A 22,961-nucleotide genomic window follows, 5' to 3' on the forward strand; every position below is an offset into this window, starting at 1 on the left:
AGGAATGTTTAACACACACTTTTGAGAAGAGATATTAAAGTGGGAAAAGGGTAATAGAGGTCAAGTGGAATAAAAAAGAAGATGGAAAGTAACAGGACTAGGAAAATGGTTGATCTTTTAACTATTTTTTACTCTTTTTTTAAGACTCTGTCCTTTTTTAAAGTAATGTTCCTTTAGAAAAGAAAAAAAATTAAAATATTTTGGTTAGGGGCAGCTTTCTGCCAACTAGACTGCAGCATAACATGAGAAATTTTAAAACTGTGTTTTATACCTAGGGATATCCTTCTCCTTCATTATGAGATACAAATAAGGTTTTTCTGGAATGGTCTTTTCATGGGGAGAGGGCCCAGTACCCATAGCTCACTATTCCAGTATGATACCACTCCTGAAGTGCTGCTGCATTGCTTTGACAGGCTTCAAACTCAGTCAGACAGACAAAAACACAATGCTCAGAGGTTTCTCTGAAACTCAGCACCTGCTCAGCCTTTCTCCCCTCATTCTGAGGCTTAACTATTTTGTAGCTTTCTGCAAAAACTGGAGTTGCAACTATTTTGAAAATCTGCAGAATATTTGATAACATTGGTGTATAGCCCAAATGAGAGTAAATTACGCTTAAAAGTCTGTAAAGCAGAGAGATGTGCAAGTGTACAAAAACAATTACAGCTGGCACTTAATTGGGCTCTGTAATTTGTTGCAGTAATGAAATATTTCTTTAAAGTGGAAAACCTTTGAAGAGAATACTAATGTAATAATTAATATTCAGGTTACCTAGGGAACTTGAGACTCTACTGACTGTAGCTAGAGATCCTTTGCAGAGCAAGCTACCCAGCACAGCTTTTTTTCCTACAGCTTTAAGGATAATCCTTCCAGGCAGCTGTGAGATTATCTTCTCCACTTGTCCAAGTTTGTACCAAGTTTCTCTCTTACAGACAAGAAGAACTCCAAGGACTTGTTCTGTGTAAAACAAGTTAGAGCTGACATAAATCTGAACAGGGAAGAAGAATTCAGGTGAGCTTAGAAACAAAGGCATAATACAAAGATGCTAGATGACTGAAGAGCTGCAAAGAACAAAAGGAATTTTAAAAAGGTCAAGAGAAGAAGAATTTTATAAAGGAAAAGTCACGTAACATATAGTTTTCTATATGTCCCTAGCAGTAAATGTTAGAGAGAAGGCTCCCAAACCCACTGTTAGCAGGATGCTACTTACACCACTCCTGTAATAATGACTGACTGCGGGGCACAATAAATCTTAACCAGATTTCAAGAGCAATGAACCAAGTGCTTGCACTTGCTCTTCTGAGGGCAGCCTATATCTGGCAATGCTGATGTCACCATTATAGACACTAAAATAAGTGAAATGCCAGGAGTCTAGTTCCCTGACACAGTCTGGACAAAAATCAACCACAAAAGAGTGACTGTGGATATGGGAGATATTAAAGAAATCACGGCTTGCGCTTGCTTCCTGGTCCTTCTTGATTTTGAGAAATGCAAGTGTAAACATCATATAGCTGTCAAGAACCAGTGAGCACTGCCAGATAGCAACCTAGCTAAGAGCATGTGAGCCTGCACAGCAGAGCAGCTTTAGAGGGAGCCAGCTGGGAAAGGGCAGCCCTCGGACGACAAACGGACACATTTTGCACAGCTGCATGACAAAGCTGAGCCAGGTACTAGAGGAGCAGCCTGGAGTCCTGCACTTTACTCTCCAACAGCGAGTTGGCAAGAACACTGTAATTTGTGCCAGACATGGCTGTCAGCTATAACCCTTTTGCCAAATAAAAAGACAAGTATTTCTTTCCTGAATTGCAAGTCTAATTTATATTCTTTTATTTGGCCTGGATCTGCTGGGAGAGCAGCTAACAATGAGAACGGATGTGTACTCCTTGGCACACAGTGCTGTCTTCTAGGAACAGGAGTTACTGGCTTAGATCACATATTCCTTCACTCCACTAGCAGCATGACGGAAGCCAACAGCGAAAGCTGCAAAGGAAACCACAGGAATGCTTCTCTGAAAAATTAACTACCCAGGAGAAGCTGCTCTTGAACCTTATTAATTAGAGGTTAGTTTATGCCCTGAAGCATAAGACATTAAATCCCTTATAAATATGCATGCCTGTTCTTCAGAACTTCAGGATAATAGAGAGATGTCATAAAATTGACACTGTGCCCGAGAAGCATCTAAGCATTCACTCCATTTAACAGATGGACAAACAGGAAAAGAAGTCAAGCAGCTTCACCGCAGTCTTGTCAGCAGGCAGACTTCTGGTGGCACTGGCAGGTGAATAATGTGACACAGGCAGCTTCAGGTTTCTCCTGCTGAAGGTGGCTGGCTGTAGTACCCAATTCCTGCTGCACAACTCCTCAGAGATTAATTTCCTCTTCTGCAAATGGGTGTGTTTATCTACCTACTTAATGAGATTTTCAAACTGTATAATATTTGTATTACATAGCTATTACTGACACTAGGCTAAGTCAGAAAAAGGAAGAGATCTACTGCCCAGGGATTATTAATTCATTTATTTCACTACAACTCTAGAAACTTTTTCTCCCCCATAGCTCCGTTAATGCATCATTTCTCAGCTAATGTGCCCTTCCAAAGCTAGTTGCAGGCTTAAGTCTGATAAATAAGTCTGGGAGTGCTGGAGAGGTTTAGCCAGTAAATTTTATATGAAACTTGGTTTTCTTCTTTAAATCTTTTTTTTTAAAGACTGTATTGACCAACTGCTAAGAGCCTTGAAAATCTCCAGTATGGTCATAGATTAAGGACAACTGCAAAATTTTAATACCCTATTTCCAAAAAACAATAGAGAAGACTGCGAATGAAAAAAAAAAAAGACTTATGCAAAAGCACCCATCTTTTGTAAAATAATCATTCACAATGCCCCACCACTCCTTAGATTTCAATGGAAATCTTTGATGACATCAAATCAGATCAATTTCAGGAACAGAACTCATAGTGCTGTCATCAGAATTGCAGCACGGGTTATGTACATATTAACTAGCTAATACTCCAGCTAGTTTGGACGTTAAAAACCAAGGAAACCATAACAGCATAGCCCTTGAATGTCCATTCAGTAACAAGTTTGTCCAGCCTGAGCTGAACCGTGGATTTTAAAAGAGGGGTTTTGCTTCATATTTGAGCTAAATTAAAGCTAGTAAGATTGCATCAATGCACATAAAGTCTACTTTTTTTTTTTTTTTGGTGGCTTAGTGCATCCCACAGTTTTATCTTTTGAATTTTTCCAGTTTGATCATTGGTTGCATAACCCACCTTTACTACTTATGACCCCAGCTCTTTGCTGGAAGCCAAAGACAGCATGAGGAACAGTAAGCATCCTGCACTTAAAGTCCAGTTTCACGTGATGTTTTGCATGTTTGATTCCCATAGGCCTAAAAGATGTAGAAGCTGGCCCAGTGGAGGGGAGATTGTATAAGCAATAAATTAAGAACTCAGGCTGGACCAAGGAGTGGCTACTGTGCCACTGATTCAAACACCCAGTACAGCAGGAGCAGCACCAAATAGCTGGTACATGGTGGCTGGTCCGTTTGGAAGGAAGTTTTAAAAACAATAGACTGGAAAACAAAAGGCCCAAATGTAGCAGGGTGAGGAGCAGGTGAGAGCAGCTTCATTGCCTGTCAACTCTGTGCAAGACACTTGCCTGTTCTGAAATGGAATGTGCTGCTTTACAGCTCCTTATCATGCATGATAGCTCTGCACAGCTACGGCCTGCCTGAGTCAATACAAAGTTTCTTTAACTCCTGGCTCGGCTTTGGGAAACACCATTAGTCAGTTGTGATACACAGCAATTTATCTTGCACAAACCGCTTTGCCTTGCCCCTCCCTCCCCCCTCCACATACTTCTTCCAAAAGGATCATGCTGAGCATGTGGATATTAAGCTCTCAATGCTAGTTAACTCCAAAGAGTTGGAAGATAGGTCAGGCTATTTATTTTAAACAATCATGACAGAATCTTTAATTCTGATCCATGTAAAAATGTAATTCAAGAGAGCTTTTTTCCCTGGAGAAAACAAGGATGGCACAGCGAAGCTGTTCTTTAAAACCAGCATGATTTCCAAATGAGAGTTTAGGCTTTTCAGAGCTCACCATCCCTACTGAGCATGTCCCTCTGTGCCATCCCAATCAAGGACAGATGGAATCACATGCTGCCATGCTCAGGGGCCATGACATGCAGTGACAAACCTAATGAGTGCCTTGGGCACTTCTGTAATACATGCAATAGTCTTGGGGTAAGGAACACACTGCTTCATTACAGCCTTTTATCAAAGTGCCAGTTCAGATGGACAAAATAACATTATCAGTACTTCTTTAACACTGTAGGCTTTATGTCACGAATATTTTAATTCATTCTAATTAAGTTAGTTTACTACTCATGATAGTGAAGATAGATGAAATTATTTCTGTAGCTCTTTTATTCTACTCAGTTTGCACAGCTTAATTCCAACAAACAAGAAGAACCCAAGCATCAAAAAATTCATAGAAATGACTACAAGCAATACAAAATTACCTGTTTAAAAGGGAATATTAAAATTTATGGCTTGTTAGAAAAATCTAGGGTAAACAGTTTTTCTAAATGAGACAATGAAAATTACCTGAATTTTGAAGATTCTTCTGGTTTCCTTACCCAGGTGCAGTTCTGCAGTTTTTTGACTATGTGAAGATAATAATCTTCTGAGTACCTAAAAAAGGAAACAACATCAAACAGTAGAATATATATGTGTGTATATTTAGAAACAGTCTCTAAAAACATTCAAATGATGCATTTATTAATAATAATGTGCATGGTGCATATATAATAGATTGCTTTTAGAACTCCATGACCTATTTTATTTTTGTAATTTGTAACAGCACTATCCTCATTTAACTAGCACGACCTATTAAACATCTCTTCTTAGTACTGGTGTACCAATGAATTTCAGAAACTTTCAAAAGTGCATGTGGTTCAAACTTACATAACTGACCAAAAATATTTTGAAGTTATTAGACAGCATCTCAAGTGTAAAATTCCAAAAAAAATATAAATATTTCTCTTGTAGCTGGTGGTTTAAACCTTAAACGTGTTTTGGAAAGTGGCTCTTGCAGGCCAAGATGGAACATAACACTTCTTATGCCTTTTCTTTCACTTATTTTATAGAGTCCCCAAAGCTCAGTCCTCTAAAGACAATAGTGCAATATTTACAGATGTAAACTTTCCTTTAAATTGTCTCTAAAATCCAACAATCTGCTATTTTATATGATCCAGAACTTTGGTTACATTGCTACATATAACCAAAGAGCTCTCTGCTCTTGCAAATCCATTCAAGAGATTTTAATTTGTTCATAAGTGAAATACTTTGTAACAAGCAAATCAAAAGAATGAAGACATTGTTTGCTTTTATGTTCAGTGTTACTACTTCTCCCATTTGTGCCTGGATCATAATACAGGTTTTTTAAGAACACTAAGTGACTTCTAATAACAAGGGGAGTAGGATGAAAGGATAGTATGGATGCCATGACTAAATTCTGTGGGACTCAGGTCTCCATACAAGATCTAACTTGCACTATTTTCAGAAAAATAGCTTAGTGTTTACCCAAACAAACATGAGTTTATTCATGCTGTCACTTAGAAGCATCTAATTTGAACAGTTTTACAAGAGTTGGGATGGCAAGAAAAGTCACTTATTTACAAGTGGAACATGAGCATTGACAAAAAGCAATATATAAAAATACTGGTGGTTGCAGCAGCAGAGGTCAGTTACCTGAAAGCTTCCTTCTCTCTGCTCCATATTTGAAATACACAGATTGATTATTTCCTGAAAGTACTGCAGTTGCTAGAGGTAACTCATTTATCTTACCCCGAGTAAAATCATGTCCAATTCCCACATGAAAAAATAAATTATAACTTTAGGAGGGATGCTGCATTAAAACTGGTCTCTGGCTTCAAGTTTGCACCTGTGACATGTGCAATTTTCATCCTCCACACTTAGCAAACTCTCAATTGAACTAGAAGATTGTGACTAAACTGATTCTACTGAGCCTTTCACAACTCAACTTTATCAGCAGAAGCAGGAAAAGAAAAAACTAGTTTTATTGCAGCTGTAGCTGATGTGACCTGTTGCAGCACATCCTTCCTCCTTCCTGTCCAGCTCCCTTGTGTCACTATGGGTACCTATCTGACTCCACCTCTGTTTTCCTTTTGCCAGGTTTTGCACTTGTCAAATGCCTTCACAGGCCACTTTTACTACCAGGGCAATAATATAATCCAGAAGAAAACAGATATGCATATACATTTTCTTCTTCCTTATTGTGTTAAACCAGGTAAGAAAGACTTCATCTAACACCACCGCCAGTATAAGTAAAGAGTGATTGAAATGGATGAGCAGGGATCAAGGCCCTCCTATTTTGGCAGCTGCCTGCTGGTATGTTATCAGCCTTGGAACTGCAGCCAGAAAAAAATGGAACTACCTTCCTGCTGAAGCTGATACCCAAACTGAGTCACCATGGGGTCAGACAAGTATCAGCAGCAGTGCAGGGCAGGGAGTGTTTGTGAAGATGAGATAAAAACACAAGACCAAAATAGCCTATTCTGACATTGAATAACTCATCCGGTTTCATTACTTAATCTAAACAAGAAATCACTCTTTGATGCTTGGACTTGCAAAGAAATTCCAGAAATTAATAGGATCACAGACCATGAAGTTACTCAGGCTACTGTTATCCAGGAAAAAAAATAGAAAAAATAATTCTAGCCTAAAGATATTGAAAAGATGAAGATCAGAGTCAGAAAAGAAACAAAAAATTACTGTCTATTCAGAAAGAAATTGCATGGACTGACAAGTTCTTAGCAAGTTACAGGGAAACATTTGGTAGTGAGAAGAATGAAAGCATCATCCATAAAGCTAGTTCTGAGACCTCATACAAAACATAGGCACCCACTGTCAGAAACCGTAAGGGCCTTCTCATACTTGTAACAAAATGCACTTAGGGTAAAAACACGAATTGCAAAGCCAGAACACTGCAGCCTTTCCACAGCTGTCTCTGCTGAATGGACTTGCTCTTGATTGGAGGTATCCAAGCTCACCAGCTCACACAGAAAAGCACCATTTCCAGGTCCTTACAAGTCAGAACACCACCTCTGCTCACCTCATGCATCCAATTTACCTCTTCCTGTGACTTACAAAGACCCTCTGGACTGTCAGAACTTATCTTTACCAGCTGGCACAGTGCTGCAGGCAGCACAGACATCCCAGCACACTGTCCCAGGGGACAGGAGCTCCCAACTGTGGCAGCTCTGCAAAGGCATCTGCTCACATCAATAAAAGGTTTCTATGAGATGAACTCCAATACAGACAGTATTATTATTCCTAGAAATAATTTTTTAAAGGCTCAACATGAAGCTCTGGGATTTGCTGCAGCTGGGTTTACAGCTCAGAAAACTTTGTTTTCCTCTCAGAAAGCCAATTTTAGCATTTTCTGCTTTAAAGGAGGCTTGGGGATTCACTCCTGCAAAGGAAACAATTCATGTTATCAGGGAATCATTCCATGACTCTGCTAGAACCCAGACAATCATCCTCTCCACTGTTCCATTTTAAAGAGCTGGCACATTACATATATTTCCACTGGCACCCAGGAGCCTACAGCACATATTCACTGATGCTAAAAGGGTTTTATTATTAAGTAAAAAAAAATCTCAGGTAAATTGAGCTATAAAAATACTTGGACAACACAATAATTACAGTGTTGAGAAGAGTGAATGAATGAATCATGTTTTGTTTTGTCCTGTTTTTGTCTGTCACCTGCACCACAACCACTATGCTAATTTGCTGTCCTAGGAAACTTACACTAAATGAGCCTGACTGACAACATCTGTAAGGCTTTTTTTTTTTTCTTTCCCCACAGTATTTTTTAGGTAAGCAGTGACCTCCTATGTTAACTGCGGCAGCCAGGGTGGAATTACTATGCACTGACATTCAAAGCACTGACAAAGGATTAGTATCTTCTAATTTTTGGCAGATATTTAAAGGACAACAGCAAGGACAAAAGTGTTGAGAGACTATGGAGACAACAAGTAAAATGTCAGAACAGAGAGATGCAGTCTCACTGGTTATTTGCTAAAACTAAACACCAACTTGTAAAAAAAGGTATTTAAATTAGAAGGAAGATTAAGCAACAGGAGTGAAAAAAGGACACATTTCTACTTGGCGGTTTATGCTCAAGACAGAAACAAATAAAAAGAAAAACTATGGCATGAAATGCAAAATAAGGAAAGGCTCTGTTCTGCCTTTGAACACTTTAATACTACCTAAAATAATATCAGTTTTACAAGCCCGCAGGAGATTGTACATGAGGCTTGCTCTAGAATAAAAATGGAAAAATGCTAACAAAACTCAGCATTTCAGGCTCTTTTGTCACCACCAGTACACACCTGCTATAATAACAATATCCCACTTACATAGCATTTCTTACTATCAAATTATTTGACAAGCTTTAAATTAGTAATTTTTTTCTCTTTCTTCCAACTTAAGAGGCAAGAGTGTCCAGGATGCCCCTGCAAGTCCAGAATTGCAATATAAAACATTACTATACCACATCCATGGGTCACACCTTGAAAAAGCAACAAAATCTCTGCAGGTCCTCTCAGTGAAGGTCAATAGCTGCAATATTCATGGCAAAAAGCAATCCCCTTGCTCATTATTTCCAAGCATTTGTTTCTCTTCCTACCTGCCCAATTCATCTTCTGCCTCATTAAAGGGTACAGCCCCTTTCTCTTTAACCACAGAATAAAGGTCTTGTAAAGGTCTTTGTAAAGTTTCTCCCATAATCTCAGCTCCAAAATGTTTTCAATATGAAGAGCTCATCTCAAAAGACTGAAAAACTTTGCAATGTGTGGGATAAACAACAGTACTTATATTGCTCTAAGTGGATTTTGAAAGCAATACAGTGACTGCTGTTCCTTCCCTTGGTATTAATCACTGAAGTTTTCAGTCAACTGCATTCTTTGACCTCTGCCAGTCTATGTTTCAGCTCTCACTATCAGTGCATCAATAACATAGTGGATAGTGGTCTAGCACCTTTCAAAAGAATAAAAACTTCAATGATAGTGCTGCTGAAAGAGGTGGGATATTGATAGGAGAAGAGGTGGTAAAGAAGGGGAAAAAAAGAATAAATAAACAAAAGAAGAGTAAGAGCAAAGACAAAATGCTGGAAATATGATGACTTAAAAAGAGGTGAAAGATCTTTAAATGCAATAAAAAAGTGAAGAAGGGGCAGAAAAGACAGAATAAGTTTTCAAATCATAATTTAATGTTGTTTTGGCATTAACGAAAAATTTGACCTTGCCAGTACTTTGAATAGGGAAAGGTATATAATTATTTTTAACTCACCTTTTGTTTCTCATTCCATTTCTCTTCCCAAATGGAGGGGAGTGGAGAGCGAAGCTCCCAATTTTAAAGACAGCACGGCACCATCCATTTTAAGCTGCAACTCAGTACTAATGGGAAGCCTTTCTGACTTACAATGTTTTATTTATTGGTGCATCCATATAGGAAAATATGTTACATGTCAAAAACAATGGCTGCTTCTCCCCTTTTCACTTTGGAAAGTGACAAGGAATTTGAGCAGGACTGATATCAAAGTTGGATTTTTCTCCATGCCAGAAAAATATAGAACAGCAAGTCGAAATCCAAAGTTAATTTGGGGTGGTTTTTTGCAATGTGTCTAAAATTAGACTGTTAGTTTCCTGTGGACTCGTTATCATAATACAATCATGCCACTAACCACCAAGTCTTTATACTAGTACATCTCCAAACTTACTCTAGTCAACAATGCTGAACAGAATCATTAACTAAAGCTGCTCATAACAAGGAGGAGTGTCCACCACACAGGGAAAAGACATTCAAAAATGAAATTATACCCCACACTTCCCCTCAATATTTTTGTCAGTAACTTGGAATGTAATGTTGCTAACTGACAAGAAGTCTTGTATTGTGAAAATAAGATAGCTGAAATCCCACCTCGAATAAATCTTATCCATGTAAAAGAAAAAATGCAGCAAACCCTGGCTGAACAAATTCAGTTTTTGGTTGTATAACCCCACATTAATAAACCAAAAATTATGTAAAAAAGGACAATCTTACCGTTCTATTTAAAACAAACAAAGCAGAAAGGACAGCAAACACTTACCTTTTCTTCTTGATAGATGATGACAAAATGTTGTCCTGAATTGCCTTACATTTTGAAGTCTGTTCAAACTGGTAAATTCCATTTTTATTAAGAGTTGTTCTGTGAAAAGGGAGCAGAAGGAGAAAAAGCAATAAACTTTAAAAGAGAGAACATACTCTACCAATGTTGTCACATTTACTTTGCTATGACAGTAAGATTAATAACCACTGATTTAGCTGAAAACATTACCAAACAAATCTTATGGACTTCTATTGTGAAGCTCCTGTTACTAACAGAGTTTGCTGCTAGGACTACAAAATATTTAATTCTTTAAAATAACTCTATTTCATAGTCTGAATTATATTTTCCACTTTACACTGTAATCAGCAAATATAATTTAAAAAAATAAATGAAATGGAAAGCCTCTTGAACATTAAGTTTTGAAGATATTTAAAATATTCACTAGTAAAATATTTAGCAGATGTGATGTCCTAAAATTGTTGATGAAATGCAATATTCAGAATGAATATAATATATACAGGAAACACCACAGGTGAAGCAGATCTTTGTACTTTAACCTTAACTTACTGACTCCAGCATAATACTTCCTGCCTTGTTTATTCTTTATTCACATAGAAAGAACAAATATTTGTAAAAGGAACCAAGGCAAGTGCCAGATAGTAATCTTTAATTCCTGTCTTTTTTTTCGCCAAACTCCTGTGTGGTCCTCTTGCTCTGGGCAGCCCTTCTAGGAGACTGAGATGTAAATTAGTAAATGATCGAGATAGAGGTCTTATTCCATTTGCCTCAGTTCATCCTGTATCTAGGTCCAATCTCATACAAGCACTCTTCTAACATCAGCCTTCCACTCTGTGGACTGCCATTTATCATAAAGATTCATCCTCTGGCATTATATTCCCTGCCCCTCACCACGTTACTCCCTGCCACCTCCCCCTCTTTTGTATTTCTTTCCACTGATTCACTGCTTACAGAGCCCTTGGACATTGCAGCCTATTTGTCCAAACCAGAAGTAGAAACACAGAAGACAAGAGACACGGTGTGCTGCTCCTGGAGAACAACTGGAACATCTCTGTACAGAGGCACTCACACACAAAGATAAAGGGCCTTCCTGCTTAGCACAGAATGCACTGTGCTTCTGAACCATCACTGCTTTTACTGACAAGGACCAAAACTCCATTGCCTTCACCTGCCACAACATGGAGGCCCTGCAGCAACAAGATTTCTGACAAGCTGATTTTGAAGATCTTGCTTGGGAAAGATGCCATTTCAAGCTATAGAACAGCTGAGGTTGGAAGGCATCTCTGGAGGTCATCTAGTCCAAACTCCCTGCTCAGCAGGGATACTTAGAGAGGGTGAGCAAGGACTGTGTCCAGATGCTTTTGAATATCTCCAAGCACAGAGACTCCAGAACCCACCTGAGCAGCCTGTGCCAGTGCTCAGTCACTTACAGTGAAAAAGTGATGCCCGATGGTCAGAAGGTGTTGCAGCAGCCCTCTTGTTAGAGAGTAGGAACAAGACGAGACATAGATTTCTTGCTTATCACAGCATGAAAAGGGTCCTGGTTTATTCCTTTTTACAGATTAGCCATCCTAACTCCACCTATTCACCAACTCCGTCTACAGCAAGTCCTTGCTGTAGGTTTCCCTTGCAGCCTCTGACTGCTGGTTACTTCCTGCTAAGCTATGACTGTATGTATTTGTTTGCAGACTCTGAATGCAGGCTCTTACCTAGCTAGACTATGACTGCAGGTTCCAACAGTAGGTTCTAACTGCAGACCCAGACTGACCTCACAGCAGTCATTCTCTCTCCCCAGAATCCTTCTTCATCATGATTTCCCCTCACCAGCTAACCCACTCCCTTTTACCACACTTAACTTTATTGAATATAGCTGTGACTCATCGGGAGCAAAGCTGTATTGGGTAATTAACACAGCTATTACTTATTCGGGGTGAGGTCACCTGTATTCCCTTCTCCTACAAGAGGGAACCTCCTGTGTTTCAGTTGGTGCCCACTGCCTCTGTTCTATCACTGAGCACCACTAAGGAGAACTTGGCTCCATTCTCTTTGCACCCTCCCTGCAGGAATCAATAAGGTCTATCCCAAGTCTTCTCCTCTTAAACACTTCAGATGAGAAGACTCACTGGAGAAGAATAAATGCTTGTTTATTTTGCTATTGAACTGACTCTCATGATCATAGCTGACAGGGAAGGAAAGAACCACCTTTCTTTTTCTTTCCATTGCCCATGAATTTTCTACAGACTCAGCCACCCCTAGTAGGAATTCCCATAGGATGTAGGCTGCAGAGGAGTGAGAACAGCTCTCTTTCTTTCTTCCCACCACCAAGAAATTCTTCCCAGTATACACTTAGTGCCCCTGAGAAAGTATCCAATCTTTATGCCCCTTATTGAGGACAACAGTAAGCCAACACAACATAAACCTCTACCCTTTTAGTTCTGCAGTGACTTCAACAGATAGTAAAAGCTAGCACTGCCTACTAAGAGCTCCGTGGCTGTCTTTGCATGCAGCTCTTTATCTCATTTTTTCTCAAGGAGTGAAATACAAATAGCAGAAGGTTCTCAGAGCACACAGTTCAGAGCAAACAACTCTCACATAGTAAGAGCTAGCGAATATTCTGCCTACAAAATTTACATATACAGGTTTCTTGCAGCTTGCTATGAATGGTTCTGTCTATGCAGAAAAACCAGGTAGGCCCTCTACAGTTCTCAAACAAATTTAGTTAGCACTAGATCCTGCTTCTTCTTGCTTGCTTCTTTAACTCAGTAACCTCAAATGATTATTCTGCAGCTGCAGCTTGAAATAAGAGAAATGACTCCAGACAAAAGTTTAGCTGCCTAACCAGCATCTTAAAAAAAAAAAAAAAAAAGCACTCCTGATATAAGCTAAGTGTATGTTACTGCTGCAAATAAGTCTTTCAAATAAGTCTTTCATTGTAAGTAAAACCTAGGATGTTGGATGCTGATTTGACAAGTGGCCCCAGCCCTTCGAGCCACAGCTGGCCAGAAGAGACCCTGTCTAATAAGTGAAAGTTGCCAGGATGACCAAGCCAGAGCAGGCAGTTAGGTTTGATCAGCTCCCTCCGAGGTGTGTTAGAAGGCAGCAGCAGAGCACCAACATTCTGTCACAACTCTGTGCAGACAACCATTACAAGTCCTTACAGTTTCCTATTAATTTATGTGCTGAGATCTGTGGGGCAATGAATAAATATTCTCTCAAGCTTTACTCCACAGACTTGCAGTCCTTTTAAATTCGTAAGATCAACACAAGCAAGTTGCCTCATTTTTTAATACGTAATTGTTTTTTATGCATGCATTTTCAAGACTTGAAAAATTCAAAAAAGAGGAAATCCAAGAAAAAGAACAAAATAAATCCCTATTCTGTTTTGTCATTAAAGCTTCACAGTCACTTTTATAGCCACATGATAGATCACCAAAATGAGTCTTCTGTGGCTTTCTACATGTAAAATTTACTCAACGCTCTTTATGTGGTGCAAAAGGTACAAGATTAAAACAATTTATTTGCAAGAGATGTAAACAATGACTCATTCCATTAAAAGTTACATTTCTGAATTTTTGTTTCACTGTCAGAGTGGCCTCAGCTTCACATGACTGAAATCTTTTTACATTTAGATAAAAATGGTTGTGCAAGAGGTAGTCCAGACTTCTACTGCATTATTCATGGCAAAGTTGTGCAGACATCAGACCCAGATTAAATTTCTGCTCATTTCAGATAATTGTGCAAGGCAACATTTACCATTAAATGAATTTACCTGACCTAGTGGATGACTGTCTTTGTTCACTACTTAGAGCTGCACTACAACTTCTGCAATGAAATCAGAAAACGTGCCTAACACCACAGATACCAGGCTACATTCAACTAATTCCATGAACTATTAAGCTAAATGAGAACTTGAAGTAGAAACATGCTGTTGGCTTGAACTCATAAAACTGATGATACAGGGAAATTTCAGCTGTATTCCCCTTAGGGCTTAGATGTTCTCAAAGCCAATCTCATTGGACAAAATCTGAAAAACAGTGCTTTTTTTAATCATATATGAACAGCTTGAGGACCACATACTTCCTATGGTAATTCTAGGAACTCAGGAAGTACACCATCTGTACTTTAATAAATCCACAGTAGATTAAGATCATGTGCCATATTTATCAGCACGTTTTTATTCTATATCTTGCTCTCAGGAAGACAGCAGATCCTCAAACTGTAAAATTGTTTAAGACAAGGATTGAATCTGCCTTTAGAATAACAAATACAGAAACTATATGGAAAGTCCTTTTGCTGCTCCTGTAGCATTCAGTCCTGAGACAACAGGGAACCTTAGTGCAGGGAGCAACCAGATAGAGAGGTATGTCAAGTAACGCAGCATTCTGGGGGAGCTGAAACGTACAAGGGAGAGGGAAAACAAAGGGACATCCTTTAAAAACAAAACCAAACTCAACCCCAGTTATCAGAGTAGGAAAATGAGATGGGCATAAGATGGAGGAATGGTAGGGAAGAGGAAAAAAAAAGGCAGATGGAAAACTGGTGCTGGGAGTTATACTGTAATGTAAAGACTGTAAGGCCACTCCTCTAGAAATCCCTCAAAATGAGGTGGAAACAAAGAATGTGGGATGAGATACTCAAAATTTCTCAGAACTGAACTGTCTGGTAGCAGTGAATCAACAAAAAATTTACCTCTCTAGTAAGTCCACACTGAAAGTAAGAGAAAACTCCACTCATTGGCTATTCACTCCACACCCAGCACAACTCGTCATTACTCTTTTCTACAGCTTCTTGCCCTTGTCTGTCTGAAGCAGCACAAGAGCTCTGAGCATGTTCCAGCTGAGCATCTCCAGCTAAAAAGGATAACTTCTGTACACAAAATTGCACGTTTTTATCATTCTACCAAAATGGCACTGAATAGCATTATCTGGATTGTGAATATCTTCTGTCTTAATCTTTCCCTTGAAGGGACTAATTTATATTTGAATCTCATCATCTGTTAGTTGAATACTATTAAAAACCCCACAATCCATACTTCTCTAGGAAGGGTGCTCTTAAGTGCTGTCTTTGACATTATTTCAAATTAGTCAGATCATAAGAATATAGTGATGTTCTTAAAGTTTGCAACACTTTGATTAATAAGGCAATACACAATATAAATTCTTGGTGAAATGGACTATAAAAATGGCTTCATCAAACCACAGGAGTAAGAATTTGTCTTGAAACATTAATCACAGTAACTGTTAAAGGGATTGATCCTACTATCTTTGTTCAAGTTTCTATGGAGGTATTGCTTATCTAAGGAATGCTAAATCTCTTTAACACAAACTGCATCTTTACATTGTTTGAAAGACCCTCCAGTGCATTCACCAGGGTTATGTACAACATCAGATACTTTTTACTTATAAAATCCATAAACTGCATGACAGGTAACATGACAAGGAACATTCAGAGCCTCACGGTAGGTGAAGTGGAAAGAATAAGGTACTTACACTAAAATCCTGTTACAAGGGCACACAGTAGAATGACAGAGCAGTTTCACTTGGACCAGGTAAACAGCAAGAGTCTGGGAAACCTTTCACCACTGTCAGAACATAAATGTGTCCTGGCAGCAGCTTTCAACTGAACACCTATTCACTTAGACAGAACTAATACATGAGGCATGTGTTCAAAATGTGCTCCTACAATATGTTTGCATGCATCACTTGGGAATGAAGGAGCAAAATATTAAGAGAGCAGTAAAATTAGGGAAGTGGGCCCCCACTGCTGACTAATCTAAACCATAGGAAATTATTTGTGCAATATACTAGGCCACTCCATAATTGCGCTATTAGCCTGTCCCTTCTTCCCCTTCTGACTGCCTGAATGCAGACTTTTGACAGGAGACAGAATGTACAGGTCTCTGTAGCATTGTTAATTAAGCATAGCTGTTTATTTCCTAGGCCTGCATACAGATCTGCTGCTGAGAGAGGAACTGGTGAAATCAACACTGTGGAACACTGTATTAATACTAACTTGTTTACTCACAGCTCCTCAATCACTTCCTCCCCCTGCTCAATTACCCCAGTGGTCTTTACACTGTGCTTGCCTTGGACCTGCAAAGATAGCAAGCAAGCTAGGGACATAGTAAGTGAATGCCTTAAAAGTGGCAACACTGAGTACAAGAGCAATGGTGGGCAGTTCTTCAGGATACTGCTGCCTTGGTACTTTCATATAATGTATACATAAACAGCGCTATTTTCACTTCCCTTGCAGGAGCTGGCATTATTTATCTGCTACATATTTCTGGGTAGTATAATAGGAGCTAGAATTTCTGCCTAAATTTAACCTAGCACACCCTGAGCCTCATAACATAGAAAATACTACCTAGCTTCTCTTACTATTTTCATTTTCCCCTGATAATCACTAGCAGTACTGAGCCTTCTGGTCTACTATTAACGCAACCACTACACAAACAAATATGCCTGCACAAACACAGCTGGGGAGAGAGGAAAGAAGAGAGTGAAGACCAGGGGTCTAAAGGTGAGAAAAATGCCAGTTTTTCAGTTATACTGTTGGCTTAAGAAAATATAAATTTTACTTGCAGTTACAGCTTAAAAATTTAGAGGACGGTATGAGGCATAGATAGGAGAATTTGCCAGAGAATATAGCATTGCAGTATAAATGATACTGATTCCATGAATAAATCTGGGGACTACTAGACATACCTTACTAACAGTGGCCTTTCTTTTCAGTAAGAAACCCTACTAAATGGCACAGTAGGCTATGAATAAAGCCCAAGACTAAACGTGCAAGTCGCACTGTAGAGGCAGTCACATTATTCCAATTAGCTAAGGCTTAACAAGAAAAAAGGGGTAAGCAACATCCTCTAAGAGACAAGCTACATCATCAAGGTTATTTACTAAGACACAGATCTTCAGAAAACTTTAGGTGCCTGGTCACCATGTATTTAAACACGGCTGTGAATAATAGCTGCTTAAATATCTAAGAGAGTCTGATCCAATCCTCTGCTTTTCATCCTTTCATCCTTCAGTTTCATCCTTTTAAAAGAATTACTCAAAGTAAAAGAACAGATTAGTTTTCAATACTGCAAGGCACCAGAATAATAGGGCCTTAGAGATTCTTTGGGAGATGTCTGGGCACAAATATGCCTCCAACAGCAAAGGAAATAATGATAAGAAAAAAAGATTAGCTCGTGACTGTGAAGATTGTCTAGATTACTTATACTTAGAGGTCAAGGATAGTGCCTAGGTTTTTTTTTCTTTTTTCCCTTCCTAGAAATATCCATGTGCATCCTTTTATGCAGGAAAGGACGTTCCTGTCAATAACACAGCAACACCATTCAAATGATCAGGCTTGTTTAGGAGAACCATAGCTCCCCACTGCACACTGGAATCTAATTCCTATTGACTAGACCATCCATCTCCATCTTCGAGGGCCTGGTCTGAACCTCCTGAATGAGTCCAGATGCTCTCTGGATCAAACCTCTCCAGCATGGCGCTTAGCCAGGCCCAGTCCAGCTGCTGCCTGGATCAAACCCCTCCAGCATGGCTCCCTGCCCAGTCCTGCTGTTCCCTGGATGAAGTAACAGCTCCTGGTCACTCCAGTCCAGCAGCTCTCTCCTTTCTCATAAGCCAAACATGCACCACAAACCCCTGTCAGGCCAGCTTACTGAGCATAGTCATTCAGGTGAGAAAGCACATCCACTCTTGGATTCAGCTGGCAAGACATCTCTCCAAAGACACTACGGTTACAGGAGCTTGAGTAAATTGAAACCTTCTTTGATGAATTATTTACTTGACACACTTTTGCAGTCCCTTAGTCGTGAAGAAATACAATTTCAGGCTGACCAAAACTAGCTTCAAATTGGTGCCAAAATCCTCCAAGCAGAATAAGGAAAAATACATATTTAAAATCTCCATTTCACTTGTCCTATTACAAAGGTTAAAAACATGACATGGATTTTTTGACCTCTTTTTAAGTGTTGTTTCTTCTTTCTTTGCTCCAGTTGTGAGTGTGCTAACAGCAGATGGGAAATAGCTAGACTGTTCTCTGAAGTGCTCTCTGCCAGTATTTCTAGTCAATTCAACTCCATGGTGTAGCACACAGAGCTGAGTGAAAGGAGATGCAGCTCAAAAACTAGCAGAGAAGAGCGTGAGGAGACGGGCTAGGGGGGAAACCACAGATATAACCCAAAACACAGCGGAGAGAAGAACAGAGTAATGGCTATAAAAAAAGCAAAGCAGAACAGCACATACTGCAAAACAAATACTAAGAGGGAGAAACAAGGGGAAAAGGCAGAAAGGGAAAAAATGAGAATAGGAAAGAGAAGCAGGCTAGAAGCTCATAACATCAGGGAGGAACATTTGCAGGATTCTGTTCCTCCTCTTTCAGTCTAATTTTGAAAGATGCTATAAACTTACAGCTTGTGAAAGTTCTAAATTTTGAGGGAGGGAGCACAAGGGTCTCTCATCATAAACACAACAGAAATGCACTGTTAGGGTACACAGCAATCATAAACTAACATCACTTGCATTTACTTAAGGAAAGCATAGGCTGTCAAATTCAAGTTGATTGGGTGAGATGGTGGCCTCAGTAAGGTTAACTGCACTGTCACCATTGTCTTCAGCACAACCAGGATATCACAGTTTCTGTGAAAGACCCAGTTCTTAAGTTCTTTCTAATTTTTATAATGTGTTTTTGACCATAATATATATTAACATATAATAGTCATGGTAACTGCAAAGTTAATAAGACTATATAAAGTAAAAGAGGAAAGCAAAAATATTTCAAAATTACTTCTTATGTGGATTACACCACTGTCTTCTGCATTCTTAGTTTCCCTACAGTGCGTGAGGACTCAAGAGCATGAAAACAGTAGTCATTAGTATTGAAGTCTGCATGTATGGCAAAATGTGTTTCACGGGTGATTTTACAAAACCCTCACAGTATAAAATAACAGGCTGTAAAGCAAAGATCCACACTGATCTGAAAGGTCAAGACACAGGATCAAGTGAATGGGCTCCCACAAAGTACAATGCCAACCCAAAACAAACCAGGCTTCATATGTCTTGCCTTCATCCAATGGATTGTAATAATAAATCTGTATTTTTAACTAAATACAGATTACAATAACAGTAACACCCAGCTCCAGCTCCACCTTCCTGGAAAGAAGAATAAAAGATACCTGGAACACGCCATTCAGCATGCACTTTTCGCATCGTACGCTAACAGAACCGCTCTACGCAATGTTTTATTGGGCTCCAAACCAACGGCAGAGTGACAGCCGTCAGTAAGAGGGCCCACGAGCAAATAATTCAGTATAGTTGACGCAAAGTCTCATTTGCTGTAACAATCTCTAACGCTCTCTCTGATCAAGCTGCCGAAACAAAAGGAGGAATGAACCGGAGCGAAGGCGAATTTCTGCTTTTGTAGACCCGACCTCACGGACCCACCTGCGGGCGGCCAGCCCGTACCTGTTCTCGGTCTGAGGAAGGGGCGTCAGGGGAGACCTGAGGGCTCGCACCACTTTCGGCGTGACAGCCGCTGCTCCTGCCTCCTCCTCCCAGCCCCTGGCAAGCGAGACGGGAAAACAAAGTTGTCAGGACCAGTGATGGAACATCACCCGGTGCGAGCGGCGCCGCTCTCCTGCCCACGACCCGCTCAGAGCCGCCAGCACCCGCGCCCAGCCCAGACCGAGCCGGGGACACCGCGCCAGGCTCCGCCGCGCCCCGCGGGGCTCGTCCCGCTCCTCCCGCCCTCCCCAGCCGGCTCCGGACCGCGGGCGAGGCCGCCCGGCCGCCCTACCTGGCGCGGAGGGGCTGCTGGCCGCCCAGGCGCAGGAGGCAGCCTCCCAGCAGCAGGCTGCCCAGCGCCGCGGCCAAGGCGATGACAGCCCGCATGGTGCGCTCGGCAGCGGCGCCCGTCGCAGCTACGGCCGCCCCATAGTATTTAAGGGAGGCTGCGGGGAGGGGGAGGCGGCCATGGCAGCCACAGGGTCTGTGCGCTCCGCCCCTCGCCCGCAGCCCTGCGCCGCCGCCATCGCCCCCCCCTCCCGCCGCGGCCGCGCGCGGGCCCGGCCCGCCGGTGCTGGCGGGGGGCGGCCGGGCCGGGCCGGCGAGAGGGCGGCACCCGGGCGGACTGTGCCGGCGGCCTGTGCCGGCGGCCGCCTCCCGGTGGCGAGGGCGGCGGAGCGAGGGAGTCGAAACTGCCCAAAGTTTAACGGGGGAGAGCGGCGCCGTGCGGGACGGCGGCGGGAGCGGGGCGCGGGGCTTGCCCGGCGAGGGCACACAGACCTGCTCCGTGGCTGGGGTAGTGAAGCCGTTGCTACTTCAATAGCTCTTTGTCTGAATTAAAAAGTGATAGTCGACGTGTTCTGTATTTTGTCTTGTAAAAGGTATGTTATAAAAATAAAAATAAAAGGTATGTTATAAAATATTATAGATAAAAATGACCCCACGTGGAATACCGTGTGCAGCTCTGGGAACCCCCAACGTGGGAAGGATACGGACTGTTGAGAGGAGGCCCGTGAACATGAACACTGCTGCGGAGAGGCTGAGAGGGCTCTCAGGTGGTTCAGCCTGGAGAAGGCTCTGGGGGACCTCGTTACAGCCTTCTGGTGTCTGAAGGAGGCCTACGAGAAAGCTGGAGAGGGACTTTTTAACAAGGACATATAGTGATAGGACAAGCAGGGTGGCTTTAAACTGAAAGAAGGCAGGTTTAGATGGAATATTAGGAAGATATTCTTTACTGTGAGCATGGTGAGGCACTGGAACAGATTGCCCAGAGAAGCTGTGGATGCTCCATTCCTGGAAGTGTTCGAGGCCAGCTTGGATCAGTGTGAGCTCGTGGAAGGTGTCCCTTGCTTGTGGCAAGGGTTGGTTGGAACTAGATGATCTATAAGGTCAGTTCCAAACCAAAACATTCTATGAGTCTATGATTTGCAGTGGTTTTGGTAAAGAAATATTTCTGTCGTAAGCTTGTATGTTTCTACCTAATGGTGCATTCAGTGTTGCTTTCACAAGTCAGCCATTGGTATGAGAAACCTAGTAAGATGATAAGGTGCCAATAACTAGGCCTCCTTTATTAAAAGAGTGGGTAGAAGAGATGCTATGATAGGTCTGTTACAGCAGCCTTTCACTCGTGAGCTGTCTGACAGGTTGTTTTTGCAGATTCTTCCCTATGCTTCATGTTTTCTGGATCTGTGAGCATTTCCTTAAGCCTTGGAGCTGCTGCTCATCAAACAAGGGCTAGAAAGTCTCAAAGTAAGAGCTGTGCTGCAACTATATTAACGAATTAACATGGACTTGATATTATTATGATGGTTAGATATGACAATAAGAGTCAGCATGCCTATAGTGCACCAGAGGAACAGCACAGCACCGTCTGTGATTGTGATGGGGTATGCAGAGAAATATTGATGTTTTTGAGCTTGCTGGTGGGCAGGGCTGTGGGTGCTGGTGGGAGGGAGCTAGAAGCATTTGGCTGGTGTCCCAAGGGATTGCAGGTATCTCACTGGCTCATTGCACAGTCCCCCTGGGAGCAAAGCTCGATTGTATTCTTGGCTTTGAGGTGCTTTGTTGTAATAGTGAAACAAAGCCAGTGTGCAGACTTTTGAAGTCCTGAAGATGTTTCCTGGTTTGAGATTGTCATGAATCATAAATGTTTGGAACATGAAGCTGATTCATCACCATTTCCCAAAAGCTTGCTTTGGGCCTATCCTATAAAACCAGTTGACACTGTACATGAACAAGTAGGGGGCCAACAGTCAAGCTTTTCAAGATACATGTATGTTTATTGATCAGCAGATATTAGAATGTCAATCCCCCATTACCTCTGTAAAACATGAAGTCTCTTGCTTGTGTGAGTGAATATCAACTATTTCATAATACCTATTAAATATCCAATGTAAAACAATAAGTCTTTCATCTTAAAAGCCTAGTGGTATTCAATTCCAGCTCTGAATGAAAGAAGAGTAAGAATTACAGTCCAGAAAAAGATTTGGGTTTTGTCCTCTCTGTCATTTCCCTCTGCAATACAGTTTTCCCATGAGTCCTGAGGTATCACTGTCAGCTAATCCATGGCAAATTTAGTGATTCCAGTGAGGACATCATGTTTCACGTTAGAGGTCCGCTGCCAATGCTAGTCTATAATACCAGTAAAGATTTTTTTTCCAAGATCAGAAGGTTAATCTTTGTGTCATACTAAAGTTCTTGCAAAGAAAATGGGACGATTATAAACTGTACGTGTTTAAATTAGACTTGGCACTTGGTGCTTGTTGTTTACTAACAAGTTTACAAACATGTATTGATTGATTGTTACAATATCTTTAAATGTTACCAGCTGTGATTTCCTGGCACAGCAGCCTGGTAGAAAGGTTAAGTGACCCTACTAGAGGGTGGGATGAGAATCAATGGTGAATCAGAATTCAAATTTAGGAATGCTAGATTCAAAAGACTAAGTTTCTCTTACATGGTGTTGCCATGTCAGAAGTGATGGTCAGGTAATGTAATGTAGAGGGTCAAAGTCATAAAGGCACAGGTGCCAAACATGCCACACAGGAAAAGACAGAGTCTTGCAGTGCACACAGTGTCTGTGTCCCATCTCATCATCCTCCTCACAGCTGGAAGCTGCTGCATCTTGGCAGCATCCCCCATCCTCTGATTCCCATTAGCTTCTGAAGTCAGCAGGAATTGATAATTGCTGGCTTGCACAGAAGGAAAAGATCACTAATCAGCCAGGTGGTATCATCATGACTTTGTTACTGAGC

At 41.0% G+C, this 22,961-nt stretch overlaps 1 protein-coding gene across 3 annotated transcripts in view; it reads right to left on the minus strand.

Annotated features, from left to right (window-relative positions):
* ST8SIA6 (ST8 alpha-N-acetyl-neuraminide alpha-2,8-sialyltransferase 6) overlaps window positions 1-20,303 on the minus strand; it is a 45,773-nt gene extending 25,470 nt beyond the window's left edge. For 2 of the 3 annotated variants that reach the window (XM_063413118.1, XM_063413112.1), the window contains exons 1-4: window positions 20,000-20,303; window positions 19,648-19,764; window positions 10,178-10,276; window positions 4,609-4,695 (exon numbers count right to left, since the gene is read on the minus strand). In XM_063413118.1, the coding sequence (XP_063269188.1) occupies window positions 4,609-4,695; window positions 10,178-10,276; window positions 19,648-19,764; window positions 20,000-20,094 (398 nt within the window). In that variant the 5' untranslated portion in view covers window positions 20,095-20,303. The remainder of the gene's footprint in view (window positions 1-4,608; window positions 4,696-10,177; window positions 10,277-19,647; window positions 19,765-19,999) is intronic. The other variant, XM_063413126.1, reaches the window with a different exon arrangement.
* Window positions 20,304-22,961: the final 2,658 nt, after the last annotated feature.

The sequence above is a fragment of the Prinia subflava genome, chromosome 1 (assembly GCF_021018805.1).
Source record: "Prinia subflava isolate CZ2003 ecotype Zambia chromosome 1, Cam_Psub_1.2, whole genome shotgun sequence".
Lineage (NCBI taxonomy): Eukaryota > Metazoa > Chordata > Aves > Passeriformes > Cisticolidae > Prinia > Prinia subflava.